The following is a 27611-nucleotide window of genomic DNA, read 5'->3' as shown; positions in this document are numbered from 1 at the left end:
CTCTGCTGCAAGACTGAGACCCTCCACTGAGCACATTAGGACCTTGTGGAGCAGAGCCCCCAACCCACACCCACCGCTCCCCAAGGATCCCTGGGGTGGGCTGCCACCTCCACCAGCACCGCCACCACCTTCTCCCACCCGCACCTGCTCTGTCACCCCAAGGGGACACGGCCCCGCGCCCCRCAGGACAGGGAGCAGCTCATCCCGGGGCAGGCGCCGAGCGCCGGCTGCGTGAACCCAATCAGAAATTCCATCTCCAGGCTGGCCCTGGCCAAGGGCTCAGCAGCTCCCTGTGCAGGGGAAGGGGGGATTGGTGCAGCCGGCTTCACGTGACGGATCCCGCTTTGAGTTCCTGCCCAAAGATGGGCAGTGGTTCACATGAGCAGGCAGCGGTCCCACACCGAGCAGCCGACAAACAGAAAACAGACTCCATCTCCACAAAATGAGGCCCAGAACTTCCTGTGTGAGATTTCCATTTCCTCAGCCAAATGAAAAAGAACTGGAGTAAGAGGCAATAAACCAGGAGAGCGGGACTGGACCTGACGCAYGGAGCGGGGACCCATTAATGGTTAAGCCACTTTGCTGGATTACTCTTAATGCGCCTTCCCATCACCCCGGGTTCTGGCTCCTTTGGATTAACAATAAGACGTGATTTCAGGCTCTGGATCCGGAGTACCGGAGGCAGATGGAAAATCCTGCGGGAAAGCAGCGACGGAGCATGCTCAGAGGCCGCTTCGCATACTCCGTACTTGGCCCCCTCGCTCGGTTTTCTGTCCAAAAATATGCAAATTGCCTAGTCCGCATTATGGGCTAATGGGCTGGAATCGGCCAGTTTGGAAAATTAACCCTTCTGTGTGTTGCACAGTAGGGACAAGAGGTTTTGGAAGCAGAGGGGAGGTGATTTTTGGAGCTCCAGGAACAGGCAAGCTGCTCCAGGCTAGCCCTGCCCATYCAAGGTTGGCCTGACTCAGTCAAAAAAAGGCAACAAAAGGTTTATGCTGGAAATGGAGCTCCCTCTGGTCCAGAGGAAGGCCCAGCAGAACACCTAAAGGAGGGGTATCCCAACAAAACCAGACGCACATCAAAAGCAGAAAGCAAAAATTCACCTCAAAAGCCTTCTTCTAACCCATGGAAACAAAGGGCACCCACCAGGCACCCTCAGAGACCCTCCAGCCCCACTCACACACCACTCTGTCACCAGGGGTGACGATTCCCAACACTCCCTGGGCACTGGGCCTTGCCTGGGCGCTCAGGTCATGGTGCCACAGTCAGCAGTAAAGCAAGGGGGGAGGGTGGCACRGGGAGATCAGGCAGGGAGCAGACACCACAAGACAAACCAGAGGGTGCACGTACTGTTTGGGCAGCTCAAGAGACGTTGGAGGAGGGTTCCAGGTGTCCGGGTGGCCGAGCATCCAGTCTGACCAGACYTTGACGCTGGGGAGCAGCTCCTTCAGGTCCTGGGGCAAGGCAGAGACCTTGATGTCGTCCTCCTCATCCTCCTGCTCCATCTCCTGCGGCTGAACTGTAAACACAAGACGTGAGAGCTGAGGCAGCTCACCACAGCCAGGCTCAGGCAGGGACTGGGAAAGAATGACACAGATCCCAGCCTGGGACACACGAGGGAACAGCCACAACCCACAGGCAGCACAAAGACAGATCTGTTCTCCCTACAGGGACTGGCCTGGAGGGCAAGCTAGGGTGTTTGCGATCCCTTTTATCGAGGGCAGCAGGGTGCCACTGCACCAATCACGGAGAGAGGATTCCCAGGTCCCAGTTTTAGGAAGAAGTTTCCCAATTGCTGGTAGAAAAGCATGGCCTGAGTCCATCCCTTTCTTCCAAACATTTCTGTCTGCACACATCAGGGGCTTTCCTGCAGCTGATCCAGCCATAACCCGGGCACAGCTTGGGATGCCGGGGGAGAATCCTAAAATCCTGACAGAGAGGAACAAGCCAGCAGRGAATGAAGGCCTGACCCCCACAGGTGAGCCCTTACCTGGCACACATTCCCTCAGCAGGCTGGTGCACCTCCTGACCAGCAGAGCAAACATGGAGAGCCCCAGGGCCGTGGCCTGTTCCTGGATGACGGAGCGGCAATCCTCAGAGATGCACTCTAGGAGAACAGACAGGGTTTGGGTCAGATGATCCACCTGGTTTCACCTACACCACCCTTTCTGCACCCCACGAGGGGCAGGGGTGAGCAATTCCCTAATTCACACGTGTCCCAGACCCCACTGCTCCATGAAGGGGGGAAAAGGTGGTGTTCTGGAGCGGGAAGAGGCTGCAGCCATCCTGCCAACACTGTGCCCAACCCATGGCATGAGCTGAGCACAGAAGCTGCTGCTCAGGGCTGATGCCTTCCCCTGGGGAAGGGGGGTATGTTTAAGTGTTAAAAGGGTAATTAGCTGCGTGTTTGATCCCTGTCCCTGCTGGGGTTTTAACTTCAGCAGCTGAGGAGGGGGCTCCTCCCATTGGTTCGGCAGTCACACAACAGCTTGTCAAGAGAGCTTAATTGGAACTGTTACTCAAGGAGATGCCACACGACCACAGCTCTTCCAAACAGAGCCGGCTCCGAGCGACAGCAAATCCCCCCAGCACATCTRCACCCAGCCAGAAACCACTTCTGAGGCTGCTGAGAGCAGCGGGGAGCTGGCTCGAGGGAAGGGCCCGGGGCCAGCCATGGGTAAGGCTGGGGAGTGCCACAGGACATGCCAGCCTGTCCCAGAGCTCCCCAACGGGGTTTGAGCCTTAAGGGCAGCCTCTGCCCTCCCAACCCCTTCTTCTCCCCATCCACATCCTCCCAAGATGGGGAGAACCAGCAGGATGAGAGGCACCCACACACTCAGGGAGTTCCTACCCACCCGTGATGTTTGCTCTATGCAGGGTGCTCCTCGCTGGCTTGCTGCAGGAGCAGGGCTTCCACCCTGAGAACAACTACCACCCCTGAACAGAGGATTTTTACAAAGCCCCAGTACTGCCTCTGAATGGGTGAGTGAAGCCCCGGTGCTGGGATGGGGAGGRAGAGCCCCCAGAGCCCCCCAGCTCCCTGGCACCTCTGCCCCAGACATCAGCACAGCAGCATGGAGAGGGTGCTGGGAGCTGAACTGCCCAGCTGTGGCAGAGCAGGGGTTTGGAGCAAAGAGCCAGAGGATCAGAGCAAGATGCTGAGACCCCATTTAAGCCAGGACTAGCAAAGCACCTGAGGTGCAGAGAACAAACAGTGGGGTGGGAGGTTAAAAACAACCAGGAAAACATTAAAAAACACCAAGAAAACACAGGAAAAAAAAAAGGAGGAACATCTGCAGGCTTGATTGACAGTCATTACAGCTGTCAGTGAGTTCAGCACCCAGTGTAGAGACCACTGAGGGGAACCCAGGGTGGCACCAAAGGCCCCTGGTGGCTGAACGAGGGTGCTCTGCTCCYGGAGCCAGTGCCGCAGAGCAATGGTAGGAAGTGCTGTCCTGCAGGGCCTGTCAGCTTTTGGAGGAAACATAAAACTAAAGATGTGACCACTCTGGGACAGTAAATCTCTTTCATGAAGCCTTTCCCACAATTAAGAGTGTTAGTCCCAGTGCTCTGGCCACAGTCCAGTCCAAGAAATTACAGTTGTCTTCCCCACGCTCCCTCCTCCTGCACTCGGGTGAGATGCTGGACTGTCTTCACTTYTCATCTTAAATGGACACACAACAGGACCAGGGTGGTCCAGCTGCCACATCTGAGCCTGGCAAGTCCCCTGGGAGGTGAAAATCTCGGGGCTTTTCAGCAAGGACCCCCAAACTTTGAGTGGGCAGCCCCTGGGACTCCAAGCCCTGCGGTCAAGCCAGACTCACTGTGACCCCAAAACTGAGCTGGTGCAAAAGCTGTGTCCTGAGCCCTCCTGAACAGGCAAAGGTCAAGGTGTTTGTGATGGTGAGGGTGGATGAACAGCCCACATTTCAGGGGTATATGAAATATATTTCATATTTCAGAGCCTGGCTCCAATGCTCTGTGGTGGCTGTGGCCAGGCTTGGTCCCAGCCCTCCCCACTGCCACCAGCAGCTCTTGCTGCAAGYTGCAAGGTCCCCACACAACATTTCACAACCAAAACACGAGAAAAAGTCCCTTGCACGTGAGCTGGGGCAGGTACAGCTGTCCATCAAACATCCTGTGCTGCTGCAGACACAAACCATGTGCCAACCAGTTCATAAATCCACAATGCTCTGATTTCGGGTGCATCCCAACGATGCTCAGCCCTGGCACAGCCTGCAAAGCTGYCCCCTGCACAGGTAACAGCAATGGGACACCCCCAYTCAAGGGCTGCTGTCACAMAGTTCCAGCTCAGCTACCCTGGTGWTGTCAGCTCATCGTTAAACTCATAAAATGCACAAAACTCCCCTGATCCTGAAAGTTCATTCACCGGACGAGCTCATCAGCCTCATTCCCCAGCGGGGAAGGACAAACATCCAGGTGGGTGCTTGTTCAAGACCCCTGAACATGCACCAGCAAAGCCTCTTAAGAGCTTAATTGTAGGACAAAAGAGGAAAGCACCATAAATCAGGAGAAACTTTCTCTCTGTGCCTTTTCACCACTTTCCTCGGGAGGCTCAGCTTTCCCTGAGCTGGGAGCCAATGGCCATAACTGACAGAGGCTGTGGGGTGGCAAACCCCAGGCTACCCCTGCCAYAGAGGAGGAGGACAAGGTGAGGGTACAATCAAAGGGCAAAACACTTGAAATGTTTAAATAGAAACTTGTAGAACATTTTGAGTGATGGGCAATAAGGAAACCAACTCTGTGCACCCACAGCAAGTGGTGTCTGAGCCTAGCCTGGCACTAAGAGGAAAATAGTTTGTAGAAAATATGTTGAAATGAGGGTTGGAGCAACAAATCCGCTCTGGAGCCCACAGGGCATCATTACCTCTGAGCTGAGCAATGGTCTGTGCTGCTGGTAATGCACATTAAGACACAAACGTATTGGAAAGAGATGTTTTTGGAGGCTGGAGTGACATTTAGGTCACTGCTGTCCCTGCAGTTGCACGGCACTAGTGAAAATGGGGATATCAGCAATCACAGAGCAGGCAGACAGATCCTGACTGCCCCAATCAGGGCAAACCCTGTAATTCCCAGATCTGTATCCCCAGATCAACAGTGGGTGCAGCAGAAGCAGAATGACAGCATCAGGTCCACAGGCAACCCCACATCCCATCCCTGCAGGCTGTCACCAAAACCTTGGTGACACAGACTTCAAGTGGCATCAACGGCACCCCGACAGCTTAAAGCTGCCACAAATCCTCTCCACTTCCTGCCCTGAAACCCCAAACGGGGCTGTGATCAGATAACGCTCGCAATTCACACCCAGCCAGGCTCCCAATTCACACCCAGCCAGGCTTGCAGCTGGGGCACAGGGTGGAGGTGTCAGGCAGCCCTGCGAAGAAATCACACGCAAAACAAAGTGCCAGGAGGTCACTGGCTCTGAGGTAGCTGGAGCTGCGGCTCCCYCGTGCCACCAGCAGCCACAGCAGTGACACTCCACAGGAAATCACCCGGTGCCACCAACCACAACGCGTTCCCCCTGCACCTTTCTCCCCCTGTAACCCCGCRAACGTCCCCGCTAACGCCAGCCCTGGATAAACAGCTCCCGTCGCGTCACCTCGCAGCTCTCGCCCGCCAGCAGCTCCGAAATGTCACCTCTCAGCTGTGCCACCACCTTCAAAGGCGCTGCGTGGGCGGCCAGGCGGGTGGGCACAGCTGGCAGCGCCGCCTCGGGAGCTGCTTGTTAAACCACAGCCTAAGGTCAGGGCTTGGTGCGCGCAGCCAAGACTGACTCAGGGTAAATTCACAGCCTGGACCAGCACACAGCCCCTGGAGCCACGCTGCAGGGAGCTGGGCTGGCCTGAAAAGCCTCATTTTGGGAGTTTCGTTAGGCTGGAGCTGTTTCTTGGCCACTTGTAGCCCCACATCAACATAATTAAGGTCTGTGGAATGATGCGCAGGGCTAGAAAGGAGCAGGTGGAGCATTTTAAAGCAGGAATGGTATCAAACACTTTGAAGTGACAGTGATTTGCACTGCCCCACACTTCAGAGGCTGAATTGGCCTCAAAGATCAGTCTTTCTGCACCAGGAAAATAAGTGAGAGCCCTGCAGAGCCCTGAGCTCTGACAGTTCTGAGCACCCCACCTGACACTCAAAACTTGACATTCCCCTTTCCCAGCTGGCTCAGAACTTTGCTGAAGTTTCCATGCTGGGTGCCTGCCTCAGCCCAAATTCTCCCAGAAATCTTCAGCTAAAATAGCTCGGCCACTTGTGAGAATAAGGCTAGGAAACAAGATAGTGGCTTACCCCTGTTCATAAAAAAATGCTTACAACCTTTTCCTTGMGCTAATCTAGCAACTGCAAATCCTGGAACGGGGATCTGAGATTTTGCTTCAGAATAACCTTTTTAACAGAGAGTTTTCCTGTCCTACTAGAAATCTGTCCACACTTGGCCGAGCTATAAACATCTGAAAGGCAGCAGTTTTTCCGTATTCAACAGGAATTCGTTTCAACAGTTAAAACCTGCTAAGATTTTCACCTCCCTGAGCATGCCCCATCTTCCTACCTCCCTTCATCTAACCTGTGTTACAGACCAACTCCCTGCTCCCACCCAGCACACGGGGACTTCTGCAAAAATGTCCTTGCACGAGTGATTGCTGCTTGCTGCGAGCTGGAGATGGGACCCAGGCTCCTCCAACTGGCGCCCAGGCTATCTGCTCTGAAGCAGAGCCCAGAGGCAAGAGAGGGAGAGGGATGGGATGGAAAAAAATGGGAGCTGATGAGCATCAGGCTGTGAGCAYGGAGCAAAAGCAACTGGGAACCAGGGACGGGCGGTTTTTCTGAAGATCAAGRAAACCGGCTGAGCTGCAGAGGAGTCCTCCTGGTTCTTTGCGTGTAGGAAAGAGGGGTTTTTTTTCCAGCTGAGCACTGGGCTGCACGGAGAGCTGTTTTCCTACCAGGAGGCAGTTTCCTGCAGGGATTGCAGGGAGCTGGGTGGATCAGCAGCAGCAGCAGCGCCCTCTGCAAGCGCCTACCTGGGCTCTCGCAGAGTCTGCAGGCTCCGCTCCCACCCAAACCTGCAGCAAAACCCAAACTGGGGCTCCTGCAGCCATAAATCTACCTGTTCCATGGGGGAGAGGGTGAGAGATGGAGAGAAAGGGGACTTTTGTAGCGGAGAGAAAGCTGTGTTTCTCAGAGAACGTTAYATTCATGGAAAACATAAACCAACTGTCGTCAAAGTCGTCTGAGCTCAGGAAATGGAGCGGCCGGGAGAAGGCTGCCATGTGGCCGGATGTTATGTATTTCTAATTAGTGCTATACATCTTTCAGCAGCGAGTGTCCTTTTGCTGGGAAACACAACGCGCTGCCCTTGTTATTGTAACTGTCAGAGAGTGCTTAAACAGATAATCTCCAGGAAAAGTGATAAACACATCCCCTCTCCCGCTAGGGTGTGCAAAACAGCAGTGCCAAACCTTTATTAGGGCAGCACGGCCAGCCACAGGAAATGGGAATGGGAAAAGAGCAAGGGGCAGCCGCCTCCGAGGACAGAGGTTTGCTGGAGGAAGCTTCTCGTGGCTGCTCGAGTGCCATGTGCTGAAGGAAATCCTGCGAGGGACAATCAGGGCACAGCGAGTGTGGGACACGTGGGGAGCTCACAGGGATGGGGCAGGGACTGGGARGGAGGGCTCCCAGTTGCTCTGCTCCCAGTAAAGGTGGAAAAGAACCACAGCGACCCCCAAACTCACCAGCAAGGAGCAGCCATGCTCATCYATCCATCCCACAACACAAGGAACCTTCCACAGTTAGAACCACCCCAGCCAGCAAGTCTCAAAGAAGAGCAGATTCCTTTGATTTAAGCTACGAGGGTCAGGAGGGCTCCACTGGGACAATTCCCACGCTAGCCTCTCCGTCCTCACCTGGCAGCAGGTGATCCCAGCACAGGGATGTGCTCTGCTCGCAGGGAGCAGCAGCTGAAGCCACCTTTCCTGGTGACAGGGTGAAGGACCGGACGGGAAGGCACTCAAAAGAACGAACAGTTCTGTGGACACAATCCCAAGGGTGACATAACGGGCTGGCAAGGGGACACGGGAGCCGCAGGAGCCCCAGGAGCACGGGGCTGGGGGCAGAGGCACCCAGCTGATGTGTCAGCACATCCATCGTGGAGGCACAGACAGCTGATTCACCAGCTGGCTGCTGCCCTGAGGGGAGGAGAGCCGGGCTGGTCACCTCGGAGCTGACACCACCACCACCTGAAGGCAGTTCCTGCAGACGCAGCTTGCAGACACAGCTTTCCCCGTGAGTCACTCCCGGCCAGCCACAGCCCTGGCAGCGCTATGGGGTGATGGGGCAGCCCCCGGGGTGGGGCTGGCTGCAGGAAAAGGGTGAGGAGAGCCCTGCTGCAGCCCGGGCTGGTCCCCTGGTGGGGGGATGCTCGAAGCTGCGGGGCATTTCCCCCACAGCCCCTCCTCGCAGGGGACCTGAGTCACTGGCACTGCCGGCTCTCTCTGGGAACTGGCGAGTCACACACACACTCATCTGCCCCCGAGAGAGCCTGGGAACCTGGAGACGCTGCTCAGCCCTGCCCAGTACCCTGGGAACGATGGGCAGCTGTCCTGGAAGGACGTTCACTGACTCTGAGCAAACAGGATGGCAGCCCCAGCGCTCCCAGCGCTGACCCCTCACCACCTGCAGCACACAGGGCTGGACCCCTCCCAAAACAACYTCTGGATTTCAGTAATAACCTGGATGCCCCCAATCCACCTCCCTGCACTGAAATCTCCCCGTGGAGAGGCAGAAAGGGTCTCAGCGGCGGCAGCAGCACCGGGGAACTCGCTGCACGTGTTCCCAGAGCAGCTGGGGCCGCCCAGGAGCCGGCAGCTCCCTCTGCAAGCCTGCCTTGTCCGAGGGAGGGAAGGAGGGAGGCCTAGGAGGTGAGGAATGCCGGGGGCCTGGGGAGGATGGAGCAGCTCTCCCTGTGGAAGCCATTAGATATTCAACACTTCATTTGTTTCCAGCCGTCCTGGACTGCAGCGCTGGGCTCTAGGACGGGAGGCTCTTCTCTGACGTAACCAGGAAGCAGCTGCAAAATTAAGGAATCCCTCATGACATCATAAAAAGGGTCGATGGTTTACAGGGGAAGGTATAAAAATTAATGACATATTCCCACCCGAAGCAGCGAGCCTGCCCGGGAGCCACAGGGGAAACCACGCTCTGCCCGACACGGAGGGGCTGCCTGCCCCAGACTGCTCTGTGCTGCCAGCTCCCTTTGGCTGCTCCAGGAGCTTGTCCCTGCCTCTGATTGTCCCCAAGCCCAGGCAGGGCTGGCTCCTTGCACCTGGGGTGTGATAACCAGCTCAGCATATCCTTCCTGACCCYGATGAACAAAGCTTTAAGGAATGACTTTAGCGACAGCTTTCTTGTGTGCTCGGCGCTGGCCAGGAGTCAACGGCAAAAAACATMATTGTGGAGTGACTATTAATAATAATAACTTAATTAGAAGTTATTAATTTCCACGGGGAAAGGAGACACGTGTGCAGAGCATCCCAAACACCCCAATTTCTGCAGCTCTGGAAGACCAACAGGACCTGCAAGAGGAGGTAACGGCAGTGGCACAATGTCCCTCCCCACCACGCAACCTGGGCCAGGTCAGAAAGAATGACATTAGCCTTGAGGACAAGCACAAAGCCATTTCCACTTGAAAAGGGAAAAGGATAGTGGTTTAAAATTAACTACAGCCTTTTCCAGGAAATATCAGTGGAAAGAAGCAGCCATTTTTAGAAATGTTATTCTCAGAAATTTCCTGAAAAGACCCATCAGTCAAAACACAGATTGAAGCCATTTCCACTTGCACTGAGCAGCACTTCGGAGCTCTCCCTCCACGCTTGGGGTGCTTGACCCAGCCAGCAAGGCCAGGGTCCTGCTCTGCCCCCCTGACCCCAGCGAGGCTKTGGGAGCTGTTTTGGGGTGTGGAACAGCCCATATAGAGTCAGATATGCTCCCCCTGCCTGGGCAGGCACGTACATCCCAGTCATCACCAGTCCCATTTTCACTGAGACACGCCAGTCCCTGACCATCACCGCTGGCGCAGAGGCACCTCCAGGCTTGCCCAAATTTGGAGRATTTCCAGAGAAACCCTCATTTCTCAGCCCTCACCGGAGCTGCTCTGAATGTGGGAGCTGACGTTGGCACTTGTGACACAGGCACAACAAAGTCTTCACTTGCCTCACGGCTTCACAGATCCCCAGAGCTGCAGGTTTTGTGCTGCCAGCAGYTGACAGCAACGTGCATTTGACCCGTCTGGCAGCTAAAAGGCAAATCCAAATGTGTGTAACTCCTGGCTGGCTCATAAGGAAGCRTGTCCCTTCAAGCTGGCACGCTGGCTCATCAGCAGATCTGTAGCTCCAGACYAGCCTGGCACCAGCTGTCTCTCCCTGTGGAGGGAATATTGGCCATAAAATGCACAAGCAGGATGGGATTGAAGATGCTGCAAAGGCAGAGAGGCCCAGAGGCGAGCACAGCATCCAGATGAAACAGGGAATGCTGCATGAAAGACGAAAAATCGTGGCTCATAGAAATGGAAAAAGGGTTTTAGGGGCACTGCAGTGATGCARAATGATAAAARATAACCCCTGATGGGCTATGATCCRTCTGCACAGATCTGTCAAGATGCCAGAGCTGTGAATCTCACCAAAAGGGGCAGTGAGGAGCTGGGGAGCCCAGCAGCAGCATGGCAAGAGCTACCAGCATCCCCCAGGAGCTGCGTGTGCCCAGCCATAACCGTGTCAGACATCATTATTATTTATTTACAGCGGGGAGGAGGCGTGAACAGCCCTTCCCAGGAGATTCCCTCCAGSCCCGAGGGAAGCTTTACCAGGACAAATAACAGCAGCAAGCAACAGGCAGYGTTTTGCACCTTCCACAGCCCTTGCTGGGGCTGGGCATGGCCCTGGCAGCAAAACCTGAGCAGGGAATTCTGGAATTCACTTCCTTGGGTGTGAAGCTGGGCGAGCACACTGAGCCTGGAGTAAAAACTCAAAGAGTCAGTGCCTGCAGACAGGAGCATTTGGAGAAAGGAGCCTTGGATGGGGCAGGAACAGCAAAGTGTGGAGCTTCCCTTTCAGCACATTCCCTCCTTTGCTGCTCGCTTCTTGCAGCTTCCTGAGCGCCCGGTGTGGTGTGAAACCCGTGCCTTCCTCCCAATTCTCAGGAAGCAGCAAATCCCAGGGTCTTTATCAAACACTTGCACRTCTGAACTGCCTCCTCAGCTCCCCTCCAGCCTCCCTGGCTGATGGCAGTGGCACCCCAGCCCCAGGACACCCCACCAGGAGGGGCACAGCCCAGCYACTCTGCCTGCAGCAGTGCTTACCTAACACTTTCCATTATAAGACCTTGGTTTCAGCTCCTAAGAACTTTGCCAAACTTTAACCATTTAGGCTGCAATCCTTCATGCCAAAAGCTTTCTTCRAGCTAAATTTATTGGGAAAAATTCAACTACAAAGGTCCAGCCATTTGCCAGAATGAGGTTAGGGAAAATATATTGTTCTTCTCAAGTTAAAAAATTCTTTTGACCATTTCAGCAAAATCCCTAGCACCTTCACACTTGGAGCAGGAACTGGAATTTTGGCAGGGGACAGCGGAGGGGTCTGGGTGTGCCTTTTGCCACCTCCATCCTGCTTTGCCAAGGTGAAAATCAGGGTGCTCATTTTCAGACATGCCACTCCCCCCACAGAAGCATCTGCCTGGAYAGAAGAATAAACCGAGCCAGGTGAGAGACACTGGAGAGGGAAAGGCAGGTGGAAAAGGGGGCTGAAGCAGCACAAATGAGCCAACAGCATAGCAGCCCCTCCTGGAGCCCCTCACTGCTCTGCTGGCACCATCAGTGGCTGCTCTTCCCAGAGGATCCCAGCCCCACACCTCCAGCATTCCWGCGTGTGGCGCATCCAGATTTACGTGCCAGCCCAGGATCCCAGATGAGGTCAGCCTGGTTCCATGGGGGAGCTTACTTTTCTGAAAACTGTGGAAATTACACATGCAAAAAAACTCTCAGAGCACCATTCTTGGAGGCATCCATGCAGCTTCGAGTCAGCTCCATCACACTTACTCACCATAAAGCCGTCCTAACGACACATMGCTTTTTCTCCCCTTAAGGTACCATTTTCAGTCAACACAGAAAATTAACAGGCAGCAGAGACCCTCCTGCAGAGTGTTCTGATGTGCTGAAAAGTGCACGTGTTCAGCGAGGCTGAGGRCTGCATGACAAGGTCACTGTTTGGGGGATTAAAATGCAGAACTCGGTTCCATTTTTTGCCTTGGTTCTGAACACTCAGGGGGATCCAGTAGTGCTTCCAAAGCACATCTTTGGTCAGTTATTTGAGGTCAGTTATTTGTGTGGCCCTCGTTGGCTGGCTGGCCATGATGACACAGAGGGAGACACTGGGCAACTCTGCTTTGAGTAGGATCAAAGGCAGATCCTGAAGAATTATTTTTAGGAGAACTCTATCTCCTGCATCTCAAGGTGGATAGTTAAGGGACTAAGAAAACCTGGTATTTTTCTTAAACCCAGTTGCCCATCAGTATCTGTTAGAGGTAAAAAGGCACCCAAATCCAAGCTTGGAGCACAAACCAGTCAATTCACACTATCCAATTATTTGGACATGAATCTTGCAACTCTTCCTACGCTCCATGCAGCACGGAGCACGATGGTAACACTTAATCAGTGACTTCTCTGAAAAACTCCCATGAGAAGGGAAAGGAATTTTACAAGCAAAAGGACAACAGGAAAGCTGAAGCCTTGGCATCTCTTTGCCATGTCATCACCTTGTCAATCACAGGAGGCTTTATCTGCCTTACCACACTTCAGGTGTTACTGGACACAGCCTCGGAATGTAGGAAACAACTCTTCAAAATGCTCCTTGTGAGCACACAGCCAGATTCACCCACCCACCACRGGGGCTGTGGTTTTTTTGGGGGAAATTTGGAAAAAATCCAGCTGTGAGCGGTGCCATGCAAAGGGAGGTTCTCAGGTGTCGAGCGAGCAATTCCCTGCGGGAAGAGCCTCGACCACAGGCACAAACCCACAGCACGCAGGGAAACSGTTCCAGGAAGTTCAACATCCGAATCCCCCCGGTAGAAAACACAATCTCGGTGCTCCAACAACCCACACGGAGCCAGAGCCTCAGGTCCCAACGCACGTGCGGGCTCACGCTGGCGACGCAGCCCCCACACGGGGGGAACTAAAGAGCCTGAACCCTCCACATTCCTTAACAAGCGTAAGGCATCGCGCTTTTATGCCAAATTCCTCTTTTCCCCTGTGATTTGAGATAGGATTGGCACGGGTACTGTCACTGCAGCGTTCCCATATGGAGGGAGAGGGGTGCTGGGGGGTGGTGGGCTCGCCCTGGGGTGCACCAGCACCCCTTTTGTTTGCTGCTATTGCCTCCTGGCAGGAGGACACGAGGGAGCTGTGGGCTCCAGCGCCGTTTCCTGCAGAGATTTGAAAACCTGTTGCAGTTCCAAAGCGAGCTTCTATTTCACTGTGACCAGCAGCTCGGAGACTCATAGTTACTATACAGCCGAATAAAATATTTTTTCATAAATTTAACGCCAGCATGTCTGTGTTTGGAAACTTTGAAAATCCATGTTGTATGGTTTACTGCACTGGAAAAGGTGCCAACAGAGTTTCAAAGGAAGGGAAGTGTATAACTGTTTCCTTTCAAATGCATTTTCCAATGGGATCCATTGAGGGAAAAGGCTGGAACTAACTAAAACATTATTAAAAACTGTTATGAAAAGAGACAGAGAGATGGAAAAAGATAGACAAAAACTCCAATACACAGCCGAAAGGGAGGGAGGGAGACAGGCGGCAAGAAAGGGGATATGGGCAGAAAGACACTTTGGGTGGGGAAAATGGGGCGAGACGGGGAGTTTTAACTGGCAGTCGCCCTTCGTGGTTTCACATTGTTGCAGATCAATTGATCAGGATCTCAAGTGCTGCTGGCCCGGTGGCACAAGGCGAACCGCAGAGTTGGCTGCGAGCGCAGCCCCCGCGAACTGCTGACCTTCAGTTTTCAAACCAAAAATATTCCTTGGGAAACGGTTACACCAGGTCCCAGCCCTGGGGCTGCCAAGCAAAAAAACGAGCGCTACGGACCTGAAGGAACGCCCCGAGTAACTCACACCAGAGCAACAAGCAGGGCTAGTAGCCCGGAGTAACTCCCTGGTGTGATTCAACCGGCAGTAACCGCGCGTGACATGTGTGCAGAGGGGCTTGGCTCTRCCGTCCTCCCGGAGCAGGGAGTTCTCCAATCACCCTCCTTCGGGATGAGCATCGGCCCTCAGGCCGCTCCCGCTCCCTTGGCCAYGCTCAAGCTACTCCAACCAAGCCTATAAATACCAAAGCCATCGGGTCCATATAGCGCACTCACAGCCTGATTCCAAAACCATCGCACCGGGTTCGCTGCCCTGCAAGCAAAGGGGGAGCTGAAAGGGGCTGGGAACACGCGTTTTGTCAAAGATTTCAGTGCCCTGGCCGTGAAGAGGCTGCCAGGGTCGGGGCTGGATCTCTGTTGCTCTGCCAGGCTTCAAAGAGCCAGGCCGGGGGTGGGCAGAGCTCGGCGAGCGCCTGCAGAGCTCCAGGCCTGTGGTTCCGCGGGGTGTAGTAACCCTGGGCTGTAGCACACATGTCGAGGGATGAGGGGAAAAAAATAAACAGACAGACAAAAGAATGAGGATGCTCTGCCAATTCCAATTGTGCAGCTTTTATTTTAAATGCTTATCAAGCTGAGAAAGAGCAGAGTTCTTGGAAAACAAGGTTTCCTTTCTTCCCATGCCAGTGTCAAACACCCTCAAGGACGGGTACAGCACAGGCGCTCGCTGCCGGCCGCCCTCTCCGCAGCCGCCATCCCGTCCYGTCCCACCCGCCTCGGGAAGGGTTTCCAGCTCACAGCCCTGGCGTTTCTGGTAAAAAGATCTCTGTGATTTTTTTTTTTTTTTCAAAAATTATATTTTTTTTTATTAATCTCCAATCTGGCTGGGTTCAAATTATGGCCAATTACCCACCAACACTTCTCGCTAATAAAATAAATTTTTACGGGCCCTAATTACTGCTTTCGCTGAGCTGCCCTACAGGAAGCAGAGAGAGGCTGCRGCTCTCCAGACGGCAGCAGACAGGAAAGCTACGGCGAGGAACCGGAGGAGAGTAAAGGCGGAGGAGATGGAAGGGAGGGGGCGCGGGKCCCGGCGCGCCGCCTGTGCCATGCGCACGGCGCTGGCCCGGCCGTCAGGGCCCCCGTCAGCCRCTGCACCCACCACCGGTGACGCAGGGCTGGCTGCTGCCGGGGACACGAGTGACGGATCCGCGGACGCCAGCCGGAGGGGACCGCATCAATCACACGTGACGGAGAGGCTGAGCCGGGGAGCTGCCTTGCACAGGGGTCCCCCCGCGGAGGAGAGGCGGCTCCTCAGCCCGGCGCCCGCTTTAGGTTCTCTCTGTTCCAATCGCGGTTAATTGAAGGAGACAGAAATAGCAGAAAGGTAGAAAATCCCTGCGAGAACGCCAAGCGTCCCGCCCGCTCCCAGCTACGCRCGCTGCTCCCCGCCAGCGCAGCGCGGCCCCGGAGCGCTCCGAGCGGAACCCACGGGGGGATGCAGCCCCCAGCCCATCCTGCCTGATCCCCGCTGCTCCGGGGGAGGCAGAGACAGCGGAGCCGCTGCTCTCCGCCAGGGAACACCCTCCGTGGCGAAACCTCTTCGGAGCGYGGCTGCCACGCAGGTATCCCGGCTCAGCTGGGGAAACGCGGCTCTGCGAGATTGATTAATTTTTTTTTTTTTCCTCCCTTAACCAGGATTACACTAATTTCCAAGGCCTAATGGAGTCCAGCTGGGATGGGGAGGCATCGGCGCAGTAGTACAAAGACCTTTACACATTGGTGCAAACTTGTACAACGCTTAGCACACACATACACACACAAAGCCCTATAAAAAGGATGCACTGCAGCGGGATATTTTTAGTCTTGACAATACAGCCCTAAAAATACGACTTTGCTAATACATCACTACAGAAATATTCCCAGTGTCCATTCAGGAACGGTTTAAAACATTTATTTTTGTTTCCTTTTGCAATGGTCAGAGAGGAGGGAGAAAATAGAAACTCATTGATAAGAGGAAACGAGAGAGACATGAAAAATTGAAAACTACCTAAAAGCTCATGGAGAGGTTTATTTTATTAGTTCTTAATAAATATCTTGCAGATTTCCTCAGGAAATACACCAGATCACATGTAAAATAGTTTGGTACTGATGTCAACTGTGTCAGCATATGAAATCTATTAGGGTGAAGCCACAGCAGGGTGATCAGCGTGCTGAAAAACTGCACGGCACTGAGGCGAGGGGGGGTGGGGGGAATCTCACGGCCCTTCCAAATTCTTCGAGAGGTAAAAAAGTCAGCCAAGACGCAGAGAGAGAGAAAAAAAGATCCCACATCCTGCTTTGCGCTGCCAGCAATGTGAAGTGCCCAGAGATTAATTCTATGTCTGGCCTGGAAATGTGACTTTAAAGCATTGGAGGGGAGCGGGGAGGAGGAGGAGAGAGGAACGAGAAGGCCAGGAGAACCGGGGACTGGCACYGTGCCACCGACCCCCCTCCCACCCTTCCCGAGCCGTGTTTCAACGTAGACAGCAGTAAAGCCCAGCAGACGGCAGCTCCCGGGGCTGCCAGGGCCTCGCACCAGCTGGGGCGCGTCTCCCGCTCCCCGTGCAGATGGCCCTGCGAGCATCACTTCCGCTGCGCTGCTTCTAAAGCCACCCGGGCCCATGTGGCCGCCTTTGGCCGCTCTCCGCGCCCGCTTGGGGCCCCCCGGGCGGGACGAGCTCCGCTCCCAGCACCAGGCACGAGGGTTGTCAGCCCTTGGCTCCTCGGGCTGAAGGGTTTATGCTGTTCCCAACCCGCCTTTGGCAGCCGGAGCCTCCTTCTCCGTCCCCGTGCCATTACCCGGAGAGCAGGCRCTGCCTTACGCAAGACGCCCCTGCTCCGGCGGAGAAGCGCCGGGAGTTCACCCAGCCAGGGTCAGGGGAGCAGATGATCCCAAGAGGGACGGGAGAAGGGGGGATGGAGAAACCCCACAGCCAAACCCATCCCCACAGGGCATCTCCTTCCCATCCCACAGCGGCGTGCTCCTGCCTGGCTCTCATCCCACGCTGCAAKCGGGGGGACCTGAGAGTCTTTGGGGACACTTGTGTCTTCTGTGTCACCAAGGAGACAGTCCTAAAGCCACCACAGCCACCCAACCAGCATTAAAAATGACCCTTGCATTAGAGAAGAGCCATTGTGCCTTCAGGGCTGTCACTCAGCCAGGGTTAAACTGTCCCGGTCAGTGAAGGTGGAATGAGCGTCACACAGCCGGGGTGACACCTGAAGGTCACACCGTCCTCCTGATTGTCACCTAGGCCAGGCAGAGCCAGCTCTGAGCTGCCAAGAACCTGCTGCATGGCACAGGCAGCCTAATTAAGAAAAATAAAACATCTCCACACCTAAACCTGTGTGGGGTCACCTCCTCAGACACATTCAGAGTAGAAACACAGTCCTGCCATTCTTGATCTCAACATTAAGGCAAGAAGAAATCTCAAAAAACACCTCCAGCACTGGGCACAGGATTCCTGGAGGGATTGCAGCCTGTGAAGGGAGGAAGGCAGGATGGAGCTGGCAGKGGATGAGCCCGTGGGGCAGCCCCTGGGAAGGAACTACCCTCAGCGAGCTGGCAGGCTGCACCCAAACCTGCACGGGGCACGGGGCGGGCAGCCCTCCCTGCCTACACCTGGCAGGTTATAAAACAGCCCCGCAAGCTCAATCAGGAGTTTTACAACTTCACAAAGCAGCATAATTAGCCTAATTATACAGTGTTCTCACAGAGAATTAAACAGAAATACAGTAATTGACTTGGTGCTGCTTTAAAGCATGAGGAAATCAAAGGTGCAAGGCACATTAAAGAATCAGAAATATCTCTTCAAAAGCAAGAGGATTTCCTGTCACGCTGCAAACATCTAAAGCTTCACCAAAGCTGCTGCACCTGGTGCACCTCACCCTGACTCCCTGGCATCCCTGTTTCTGCACCACTCACCAGGGGACAGCTGCCTCAGCAYCTCCTTTCTCGTTTTACAGCAGGACAGACGGACACAGCGTGCCACCGCTCCATTTCCTGCTTTTCATTTTACACAGCGACGCCGCTTCTCCATCCAAACAGCAAGTTGGATTCAGCATTTTCAGAGCTGACCGTGCCTTGGAGCCACAGCAAAGCCCTTCCAGCCTCACCTCACCTGTCACCAGCTCTGTCCTGATTTGCTGCTTGGGCTGCTGAGGCTTGGCTCTGGAGCAGACCCAGGCGTTGTGATTACAAGTCATTTCCCCTCTGTTTGTTGCCCTGAAATGAGATCTCAGTATCACCCCGTGGAACAGCTTCAAGGGCAGATGTCAGGATGTGCTTGTGTGACAGGCAGAAGCCCCCAGAAAGATCATCCAACACTTWGCTGCACTCGAGCTGGAGGGCAGGAGTGGAGACTCTGACACACCAGCAAACACTCAATTTTGCTGGAAACCTTTCCCTTCCCTGCCACAAAGCCCTGCTCCAATCTTTTGCCTCTCAAGCCAACGTCTAGATTTCAGAAACCTGAACTGCCAGTGGAAATTCCCTGCAGCGCGTTGATTATTGCATCTCCTGCTGGCACTTGTGGCAAGGGGAAAAAAAAGTCACATGGCTTTCTGGACACACATTTCACTAAGAGTCTTGCATCAGAGGGCAGAAGCCAGCAGCCAGGAAAATAACTCCAATTACGGTAAATAAATCCCCAAATATGTGACAATCTGCCTTTTAAACAGGAAACAGAGGGGAATAAGCAAAGGAAGACTTTGGTCTAAACATTGCTGCCACCAGCCTCAAGAGCCCGAGACCAAGACTCTGAAGACACGTCTGGGCCAGAATTATTTTACCTGGACTTCACTGATGTGTCTCAAGTCCGAGACAGCTTCCTTCCCTGAAGGGAAAGGCGCCGACAGTTCCCAGCAACTGTGCCAACCTCCAACGCTCCCAGTGTCTCAGAGGAGAAACCCYGGAGGGTCAACTGCCATCTCTGGACACGTACGTGTCCCTCAGGATGCCCTGAGCCACTTCAACCCTTCCTCCTGTTCACACACCCAAGGGCTGGGCTGTGTCTGGACAYGGGGAGTAGCAGAGATCACTCCACAACAGGTTTAAGTGTGAAAGCCCTTTGCCAAGGCTGTGACATCACAGAACCAGCTCGCTCAAGGGATGCGAGGGGAAGGATGGACACCAGAGTCACCCAGCCCTCCCCTGGGTTTCCTCTCCCRATTGCCACTCCAACACAAAACAAAYACAAGCAGCAACGTGAAAGGAGGGGAAGGATAAATTAAACATCCAGTTCCTCCACGCTTAAAGCCTGGGGGAAGTGTTATGTCTTAACACCACCTCGCTGAAGGCAGCACTGCCCAGTCTCACAGGGAAACCATGACCTGAAACACAGAGCCACTGCCAGGTGCAGCTGGAGATCTCAGCACAGACACCTCGGTCCACAAGTGCTGCACGACCAGCAAAGCTCCAGCACCCTGAGAAAGCCAGATGTCAAACTGCTCAGCTCCAGCCTCCCTGCATCGAGAGGGCTTTGCACCACAAACCCAGTCCCCCAGGCAGGTGGAAGGACCTCAGGCTCTGCTCTCAGCGGAGCACAGGGCTGCAGATGCTCTGTGTCCCCACAACGCAGCCCTGCGATGTGACATCTTCGTCAGCCTCCTGGCTGTTCAGCCCAAAGGTGTCACAGCCCACAGCTGAAGTGTGTATTTACCACGTCAACAGGGGAATTAAGAGAAAATAACTTAGTTCTGCTCTCCAGACGGGGAAAGATCATGTTGCTTCTGCTGCTATCTACAGCTTCAGGTTTATTAAACTTTCTTTTRTGCCTAATTTTAAAACTCCACTCAACCAAGGCAACTACCCACAGCACTGCTTTRTTTTTAAACTTGGGCAAATGCACTGGACTCTCTTGCATTCGACTCCCTACACCTTTTGTCAGCTMCAACATGCAAGATGTGGTTAGAGCTTCACGAGAAGACATCGAGAGAATCAGGTGATCAGAAGATGATGCTTCCTCTGAGCATCTTCTGATGCTGCAGTCAGCTCTCTGAACAGAGCCGGGTGTGAGCAGCCCATGGTCAGAGCTGAGGCTCTGCTGAGGGCAGACACCACCAGCCTCTGCACTATCTCTGGGGGTATTTTAAGGGTTCAGGCTGCAAGCCCGAGCAGCTGTGGTCAGCAAAGCGAGTCCCTGCTATGTCCAGCACAGGGATGGCAGCACAGCCAGCTGCTGGTCACCACAGCACGGCCTCATCTCAGGGCTCTGACCTGTTCTCTCCAAGGAGATGGGGAATTATTCTACCTGCTGAAGCACTGCAGGGGATTTGCACTAACCTACAGCTCTTTCCTTGTGAGTATCAAAACTTGGGCACAATCAGCACCTCAAGCTGGTGTCGGTGTACAAGGAGCAGGCAGGGCCACGTGCCTTAGTGAACCCTCGCCAGGGCTGYAGTGACAGCTGTGTGACAGCAGCTCCTCTCTGAGCCAGGCAAAGTCTCTCCAACCCCTGCAGCGTTGACCTGCTCAGCACTGCCCCRAGGACAGTGGCAAAAGCCACAGACACTGCTCTGAAGCTGCTGCTGTGAAACCTCCCTTTGTGCACGAGCCTGCGAGGTTTCCCAGCTGACACCACCTCGCACAGAGAACCCGACCGTGTTCCACTGCCYGGGGTGTGCAGAGCAAAGCCCAGCCTGCCCCTGCTGCACTGGGGACCCTCTGAGCCCTCCTCACATCCCATTACCAGAGCACAAGCAGCAGGTTTTCCTGCTCACCCACTGACCTTGCACCCCGTACACCGCTCACCCTGCCCAAACCATCCCCTCCCTCCGCTTTCCCACCTCCCCAACTCTCAGCTGAAGCAGCGTGCTCGGYCAGACCCTCCCCGTGCCTCAGTGCCCTGACTCTGCTCGGCCCTGGGGGATGCAGCTTCATTCCCTACATGTGCTGAGGATGCACATATGGCAGCCCCCTCCCCTCTCCACTTCCACCTAAGCCCGACCTCCTAACAACCTCCACACGGCACAAGGCGAGCGGCCCGGGAGTGCCAGAAGGCATCCAGGTGCTGCAGCCTGATGCTTCACACCCGCAGCCAGGCAAATTTGCTGGGATTTCCGGGAAGTGTCTCTAGGGTGCCCCGTGTGCTGCTGCACCCCCACTTTGGTGCGAGCTTGTTTGGAATGCGGGGCCGTCGGGGGGAGGAGGGGAAGTTATTCTGGTGGTGGCCTATGAATAACATCCAGTGATTTATAGGAAGTATAATCCAATAATACAGTAAAATAAAACAGTGTGTCTGAGATGGGTTTGATTCCAGGAATTATAAAACAAATTATTAAAGAGAGAGAGAGAGAGAGAGAGAGAGAGAAAGAAAAAAGCCTCAGAGAGGCCAGATCGGAGTAAATTGGGCACAGATGGGCCGGGAGGGGGTTTCTCTCTCTCCACTCACCGAGATGCCCCTGCCGCAAGCACGGCTTCAATTAGTCTTTTCAGAAACCAGAGTTTTATTTCCCCAAATTACAGAATTAAAAAAAAATTAAAATTCTTGGAGTGTTTGTGGTCGGGATAAAGGGATCCAAGCTTCTCTGTAAGCTGGTTGTGCAGATGGCTACCAAACCGTTAAATGGGCCACCCTACCAGGATCCCACCCCAGCCGGAGCCCAGGATGGCCCCAAAYATCAGCAGTCACCTATGTCCCATCCTGGAAAGCTCCAGCAACTGCAAGTCCCTGCCATGCAATGTGGCCACCTCTCTCTGGGTGGGCACTCCTTGTCCCATGGGTTTGAGGTCTGCAAGAAGCTTTCCCATACCTGGAGCACTCGTGCCAGGAGGCAGCTGTGTCAGCGGGACCCTGGCTGGCTGCACAGCCCCCTGGCACAGCAGGAGCATGCTGTTTGATGCCGAGCAGCAGGGGATGCACTTCATGTGGGAATTCTTTGGCTTCCTCTGTCAGAGCAAACAACRGATCCAATCCATCTCCCAGGATGTTCCCAGTGCTGCCCGGCTGYGCAGGCAGCTGAGACCAGACCCGCCTGGTGCCGTCCCTGGGGATAAGCACAGCTCAGCTGCCTGCACTGGGCACGAGCCTGAGTGCTCACCTGAGCCCTGGCAGGGTCCAGGTAACCACAGCAGCAACCTGTGTGGGAGGATGTGAAATGCCACGTGCTGCTCACAGCTGGCTGGTTCTGAAAGCAGTTTAAACACAGCTCAAAAAAAGCCATCCTGTCAGAGGAGCACACGGTGACCTCAGGTCGGTTGGTTATGACAGAGTGGCAGCGGCTGGGAGCAGAGATGCAGAGGACAGGTCACAAATGCCATGGACACCTGGATCCCTGAGGAACCACAGCCAACCCACACCATGGCAAGAGAACAGGAGTAAAAAGCAAAGAGCTGCAGATACAAACCATCATAGATGAGTCCCAACCTCCTGTGCTGTCTGTTGCCYCACTGAAGGTCTGTGACAGACCGAGCACAATCCACCCCAAAAAAATGGGAGAAACTGAGGCTGAGATGAGGCAGGATTATGTTTGGTGCAAGCATGAAGAAGGGGGTGTACGGATGCTTAGCATGGTATTTAATTGTTCAAGTTTCCTTTTTCTTAATACCTGAATCTGTKCTAAGAAGTTTGTATTCAGGGGTTTAAAATTCCACAGAGGTTCCCCACATGAACCACTATGCCGGTGACACCACATGACGACTGCCAGYGCCACTGGACCTCAGCACCATGGATTTGTCAGCAGATACCACACATGGAACAACAAGCACAAGGACAAGTTTCTCAGGAGTAGCTGGGGCTCTAGAGATATAAAAATACAGAGCAAAGTAGGGAGGGAGCAGCCATCGCTGAAGGGAACACCCCCAGAGAGCAGGGAAGAGAGGCTCAGACCTCCTTGCCAGCCCCAAACCCACGGATCTCCTCCCGCTGCTGCAAGCTGAACGTCGGGCCCGTGCGATGGGAAGGACACAGCCACGCTCAGCTCCCAGATTTGCGGGAGGATTTCAGTAGGAGGAGATCTCYGGAGGCTGTTTGGTCCAACTGCAAAGTTCAGATCCAGCTCTGCTGAGCGGACACGGCCAAGCTCTGACTGCAGCYGGCTCCCCAGCAACGCTTCCTGGCAATTTGGGATGCAGGCAGGGTGGGACTGCTCCTCACATCCCGCCAGCCTCCCCCRGGCCCGCAGGGGCGGCTCGGCCCCCTGGCTCCCGCTGCTGCCCCTGCTGCTGCTGCTGCTGCTGCGGTGCAGGGAGGTGACTCATGTGCTGGGAAATGGAGCCCCGCACCTTCCCGACAGCTCCCGCCAGGCTCTGCCCGCGGCAGCCCACGCGCCGGGGAGGGAGCCAGCACCCTTGCTCCACGCGGGGCACTCTGTAATCATTCCAACATTCCTGCCTTCCTTCTTAACTCCAGACCCTCTGCCGTTCTGCTTTTGGTTTCCATCTGCACCCAGCTCTTCCCAGGATGGCAGAATCAGCGGTGAGCCTGACCTGGGCAGTGCTAGCCCTGAGACCACCAGGGCATTCACACCAACAGCAGGATTTGCTTTGCCAGCAACATCCCCAGCGATATTTTGGGGTCACCAGAGGAAAGAGTCCTCAGGGAAATCCCTGAGGGGCCCTTGGCATCAGCTGGCAGCCACGGGGCCACCTGACCCACGGGTGTTCTGTGAGCGCTGCCACCTGCTCCGCACGCAGCCCACGGGTCCCAGCAGGAGCGGGTTTCCTTCCTCCAGACATCCCAAAGCTGGCAGCAGCTGGCAGCTGCCCACACAGGAGGCAGAGAACTGTGAGAATACTTATTTTTTTATGAGATAAAATGCGCTCCCTCTGTCACTCAACACATCCACGGCTCGGCTGTGGATGGACGAGCACGGCCTGGTGCTGGGAGAGCTGGGATTGTTTCCAGCTCTGCCATCCACCCCAGACAAATCTCATCCTCTCCTTCCTGCCTGCTCCTCTCTGTGGCACAGAYACCACCATTAATTCACCTACCAGGGGCATTATTAATATTGTGAATACAATAATTACCGTCAAGCAGAGGCATTTGCTTACAATCACTGAGTACTTTGCAGCTCAAAGATAAACACGCCATCGCTGGCTGGCATCTGGCAGGCAGGAGGGCATGGCTGCCTCACCAGTGGCACTGACAGCTCCCTCTAGGAGAGGAGACAGCCTGAAAGGCACAGGAGCCACTTCCCAGCCCTCGGGTTGGTGCCTGTTTGCTCCRTCAGCTGACCTTGGCCATTGACCACCAGCCTGACAAGTGGCCAACCGGCTCACGAGGGAGAGATCTTCCAGCAGCAGCTCTCTGGGGCTCAGCCTGATCGCCCACATGCTGGCTGGAGCTGAAATCCATCAGCTGGAGGCCTTCAGCTTTGGGATCTAAATCCCAAGCCGTCGGCATGTGKAACGTTGCTTCCTCCCACCCAGGGAGAGCAGCCCCATCCCTGCCCCCAAACACACGGCTCAGGCAGAGCTGGCTACCTGAATGTGTAAAAACACATTCCCTGGAAGCATCATTTTAAACTCAGTGAAGAGGCTCTGCTTTGGTGGCATCTCTGCTGCCCAGCACATTGATCCTGTCAGTGGTAGAGACCATCCAGGCTGCTGGGAGGATGGAGGAAGTGAGAGGAGGAGGAGGAGGGTGAGTAGCACCAGATCTGTGTTGTTCTCTGCCTYAATAGGGTAACAAGCTCCAGGCTGGTGTGTCAGAGAGTGGCATCACACCCTCACAGTCAACAGCTGAGGCCTCTGAGACTCTCCCAGCCCTCCTGGTGCCAGCAGAGGCACTGAGCAGGGCCCAGGTTGAGCACTGGGAAGGCACAAACACAAAGCAGCATCCTCCTCCTGCGCTGATGACTCAGGCTCCGGGGAGATGCGATGCCTCCTCACTGCTCAGACACCTCAGCCAGCTCCAAAACCCAGCCAAGGTCCCTTTGTGTCAACACCCACATGGTTCCAACCACCCCTCCCACCTCCCCATCTGTCCCCAGCTGGTGTCCCCACACCCTTCTCCACGTGGAGAGTGGCTGATCCCCATCCCATTTCCCCTTCAGCAGCACGTGGTACCTTTGGGCTGGGAGTTGTACACTGCGAACATGTTGATGGCCACGAGCTGGAGCATGCGGGTGCTGCCGATGGGAGGGGGGCTGTGCTGCAGCAGCACCTGGAACTCCCTCAACACCTCCTCGGCCACCGCAGGGAAGGTCTCCATCCTGCAGACACAGACAGAGAGAGGCTGCAGAGAGCAGGTTGTGGGATGTGGGGTGGGAGATGGGCACAGCTCAGCCCGTGTCACATCTCCTGGGAAAGGGGGAATCCCTGGGGCRTTGTCTCCCATGCAGGAGCTGTGGGGAATGAAGGTGCAGGCTGCTTCTTTGGGGAGGGCAGCGAGGGATCGCTCTGTGACCGACAGGCAGCATTCTTTTGGCAGGAAAACACGGCCTTTATGAGTCATTTCTGACCAACCATTTTTTTCTACTGACTTCTACCAATCTGGGAGAGGTGCCAAGGGGCCAGCAGCTCGCTTGGACCAGGAGCAGCCCATGGGACTCCSAAGGCTGCAGCAAAATGCACACGCTGGTGCCACATTGCGGATGTGGCAATTCCAGCGTGTTGAACGCCGGCCAGAGCGAGCTTCCTGCAGAACTCGGCGCTGCAAGATCGGATCCCGTGGCACCGAGCCCTGTCTCCCCCAGGCTACACACTCCCCAGCACTGTGATTGAGCCCCTAAACTTCATCACTTGGAGCCCCACAGGACRGGGGCTCTGTGACTGGCGGAGCTGCTGACAGTGTCAAAGCTGGAGCGGGTCCCCGCAGCCGCAGCGCCGCTGTCGCGCGTCAGGACACGGCAGCCCGCGGCTGCGGGGCCACGGCTGGGGATGGGGTGAGCTTTCAACACCACTCACAAGCGCCCACGGAAATCTGACACCTTTATCCTGCTCTTCATCGCTCAGGGAATTAGCTGAGGTCACTTATCAGAGCTGTTGGATGCTCGGCAACCTCCTGGCTGAAGTGGGGTGAAAAATTGAAGTGATTGTAAAAAGCACAGTCCAACCCCAAAAATGACTGAGATGTGGCTGCCCATGACARTTCTCACCTGGGATCCTATGAAGACAATTTTATAAGCAAGGAGCTGCCCAAAACCCTGGGAACTACTGAGGGGAGGTGCTCCTGTCCCACTGCCTCTTCTGCAGAGTTTATTGTATGGATTCTTGTCCCTATGCTAGAAAAAGCCACATCCAGACGCAGCAGACTGAACATCTCCCACAAAACGTCCACGCCTGTTATCAGTGACATTACCAAGTGCCCACATGGGAGTGAGGGAGCCAAAATCCACAGTGGGTGAGGCATCTGGAGCAGGGGCAGGCGACCTCAGGGGCCTCCACAGCAATTTCCTCTATCTTCCCCCAAGAGATTCAGATCTTGTGATATCACCAGGGGCTGGATTAATGAGCCACTGCTGGTAACCCACATGGGCAATTCTGCTGGGCTTCCCCAACAGCCTTCAGGACAGCGACAGTTTTATTTTTAAAAACAGAAAAGGCTTTATTTTTAGCCATATTTCATGTGTGCTTTTCAACACCTGGGTCTGTCTCCACCAGAAGGGTACCCTCTCCCTGGGCTCTGTTTGCTGGGGCAGTTCAAAGTCTCTGTTCCCTTCTCAAAAACAAGTGCTGGAACCAACAGCCCCTTGTACTTCGTAGCTGTGCAGAATGGAGCAGCTCTGTCGGTACAAATGCGCTGCTTTCCCTGCAAAAGGCAACTTCCCTGGATTTGGGGCACAGCCAGAGAATTAGAGCAAAGTGRTTGCTTCTAAAGACTTCCTAATTTTGAGAAATCTCAAACCACATCCAGTGTACGCAGCAACATCCTCCTAGGGCAGACAGCACTCTGGGGATGGAGGAGCCCTTTGCAGGACGGGTTGTTACTGAGGAGATGAACGTTATTGCCATGGAACAACAACAAGAAGGAGTGAGGGCTTCCTCAGCTCAGCCAGCTGTGCTTTGATACCACAGCACATCTGGAACAGGCTGCAGTAACCCCACTGAGCTCAGAACCAGCGGGTCAGGAGCCGAGCGGAAGCTTTTAATAAATTGCTTACCTGTGGTTTTAGGAGCAAGAGTCCAATTAGGACAACATCATCTTTTCCATATTTTTTCCAGATAAATCACCAAAGCTCCTGCCCAAAGAGGACTTGGCTATCCCTCACCTTTTACCTATTTTAAGCACGGAAGCTGTTTAGCAGGGCTGGACGATATTCTCTTCCTGTGTCATGGTATTACTTTCTAGTTCCCTTCTAAGTACTTCAGGGCATATTGTACCATTAAACATACTTGGGTTTTCTAAATGACTGTCCTGGGAAGCAACTGCCTCTAACGCTGCATCTTAATTTCACAAAAGTCTCAGGAGCCAAATGTGCAACTGATCTCTGCTACATCCCCATTAATCCCCCGCTGGCATCCGCTCAACCGGAGCT

At 54.6% G+C, this 27611-nt stretch overlaps 1 protein-coding gene across 1 annotated transcript in view; it reads right to left on the bottom strand.

The window, feature by feature from the left end:
* The window catches only part of SMG6 (SMG6 nonsense mediated mRNA decay factor), a 103650-nt gene that overhangs the window by 51946 nt on the left and 24093 nt on the right, over positions 1-27611 (bottom strand). The window contains exons 9-11 of the mRNA XM_057381543.1: positions 25201-25346; positions 1994-2110; positions 1354-1522 (exon numbers count right to left, since the gene is read on the bottom strand). Of these exons, the coding sequence (XP_057237526.1) occupies positions 1354-1522; positions 1994-2110; positions 25201-25346 (432 nt within the window). The remainder of the gene's footprint in view (positions 1-1353; positions 1523-1993; positions 2111-25200; positions 25347-27611) is intronic.

Source organism: Malurus melanocephalus, unplaced genomic scaffold (assembly GCF_030028575.1).
Source record: "Malurus melanocephalus ecotype Western Australia unplaced genomic scaffold, MMel_1.1 scaffold_515, whole genome shotgun sequence".
Classification (NCBI taxonomy): domain Eukaryota; kingdom Metazoa; phylum Chordata; class Aves; order Passeriformes; family Maluridae; genus Malurus; species Malurus melanocephalus.
The sequence above is the reverse complement of the archived record's forward strand: the minus strand, read 5'-3'. Positions and strand labels throughout refer to the sequence as shown.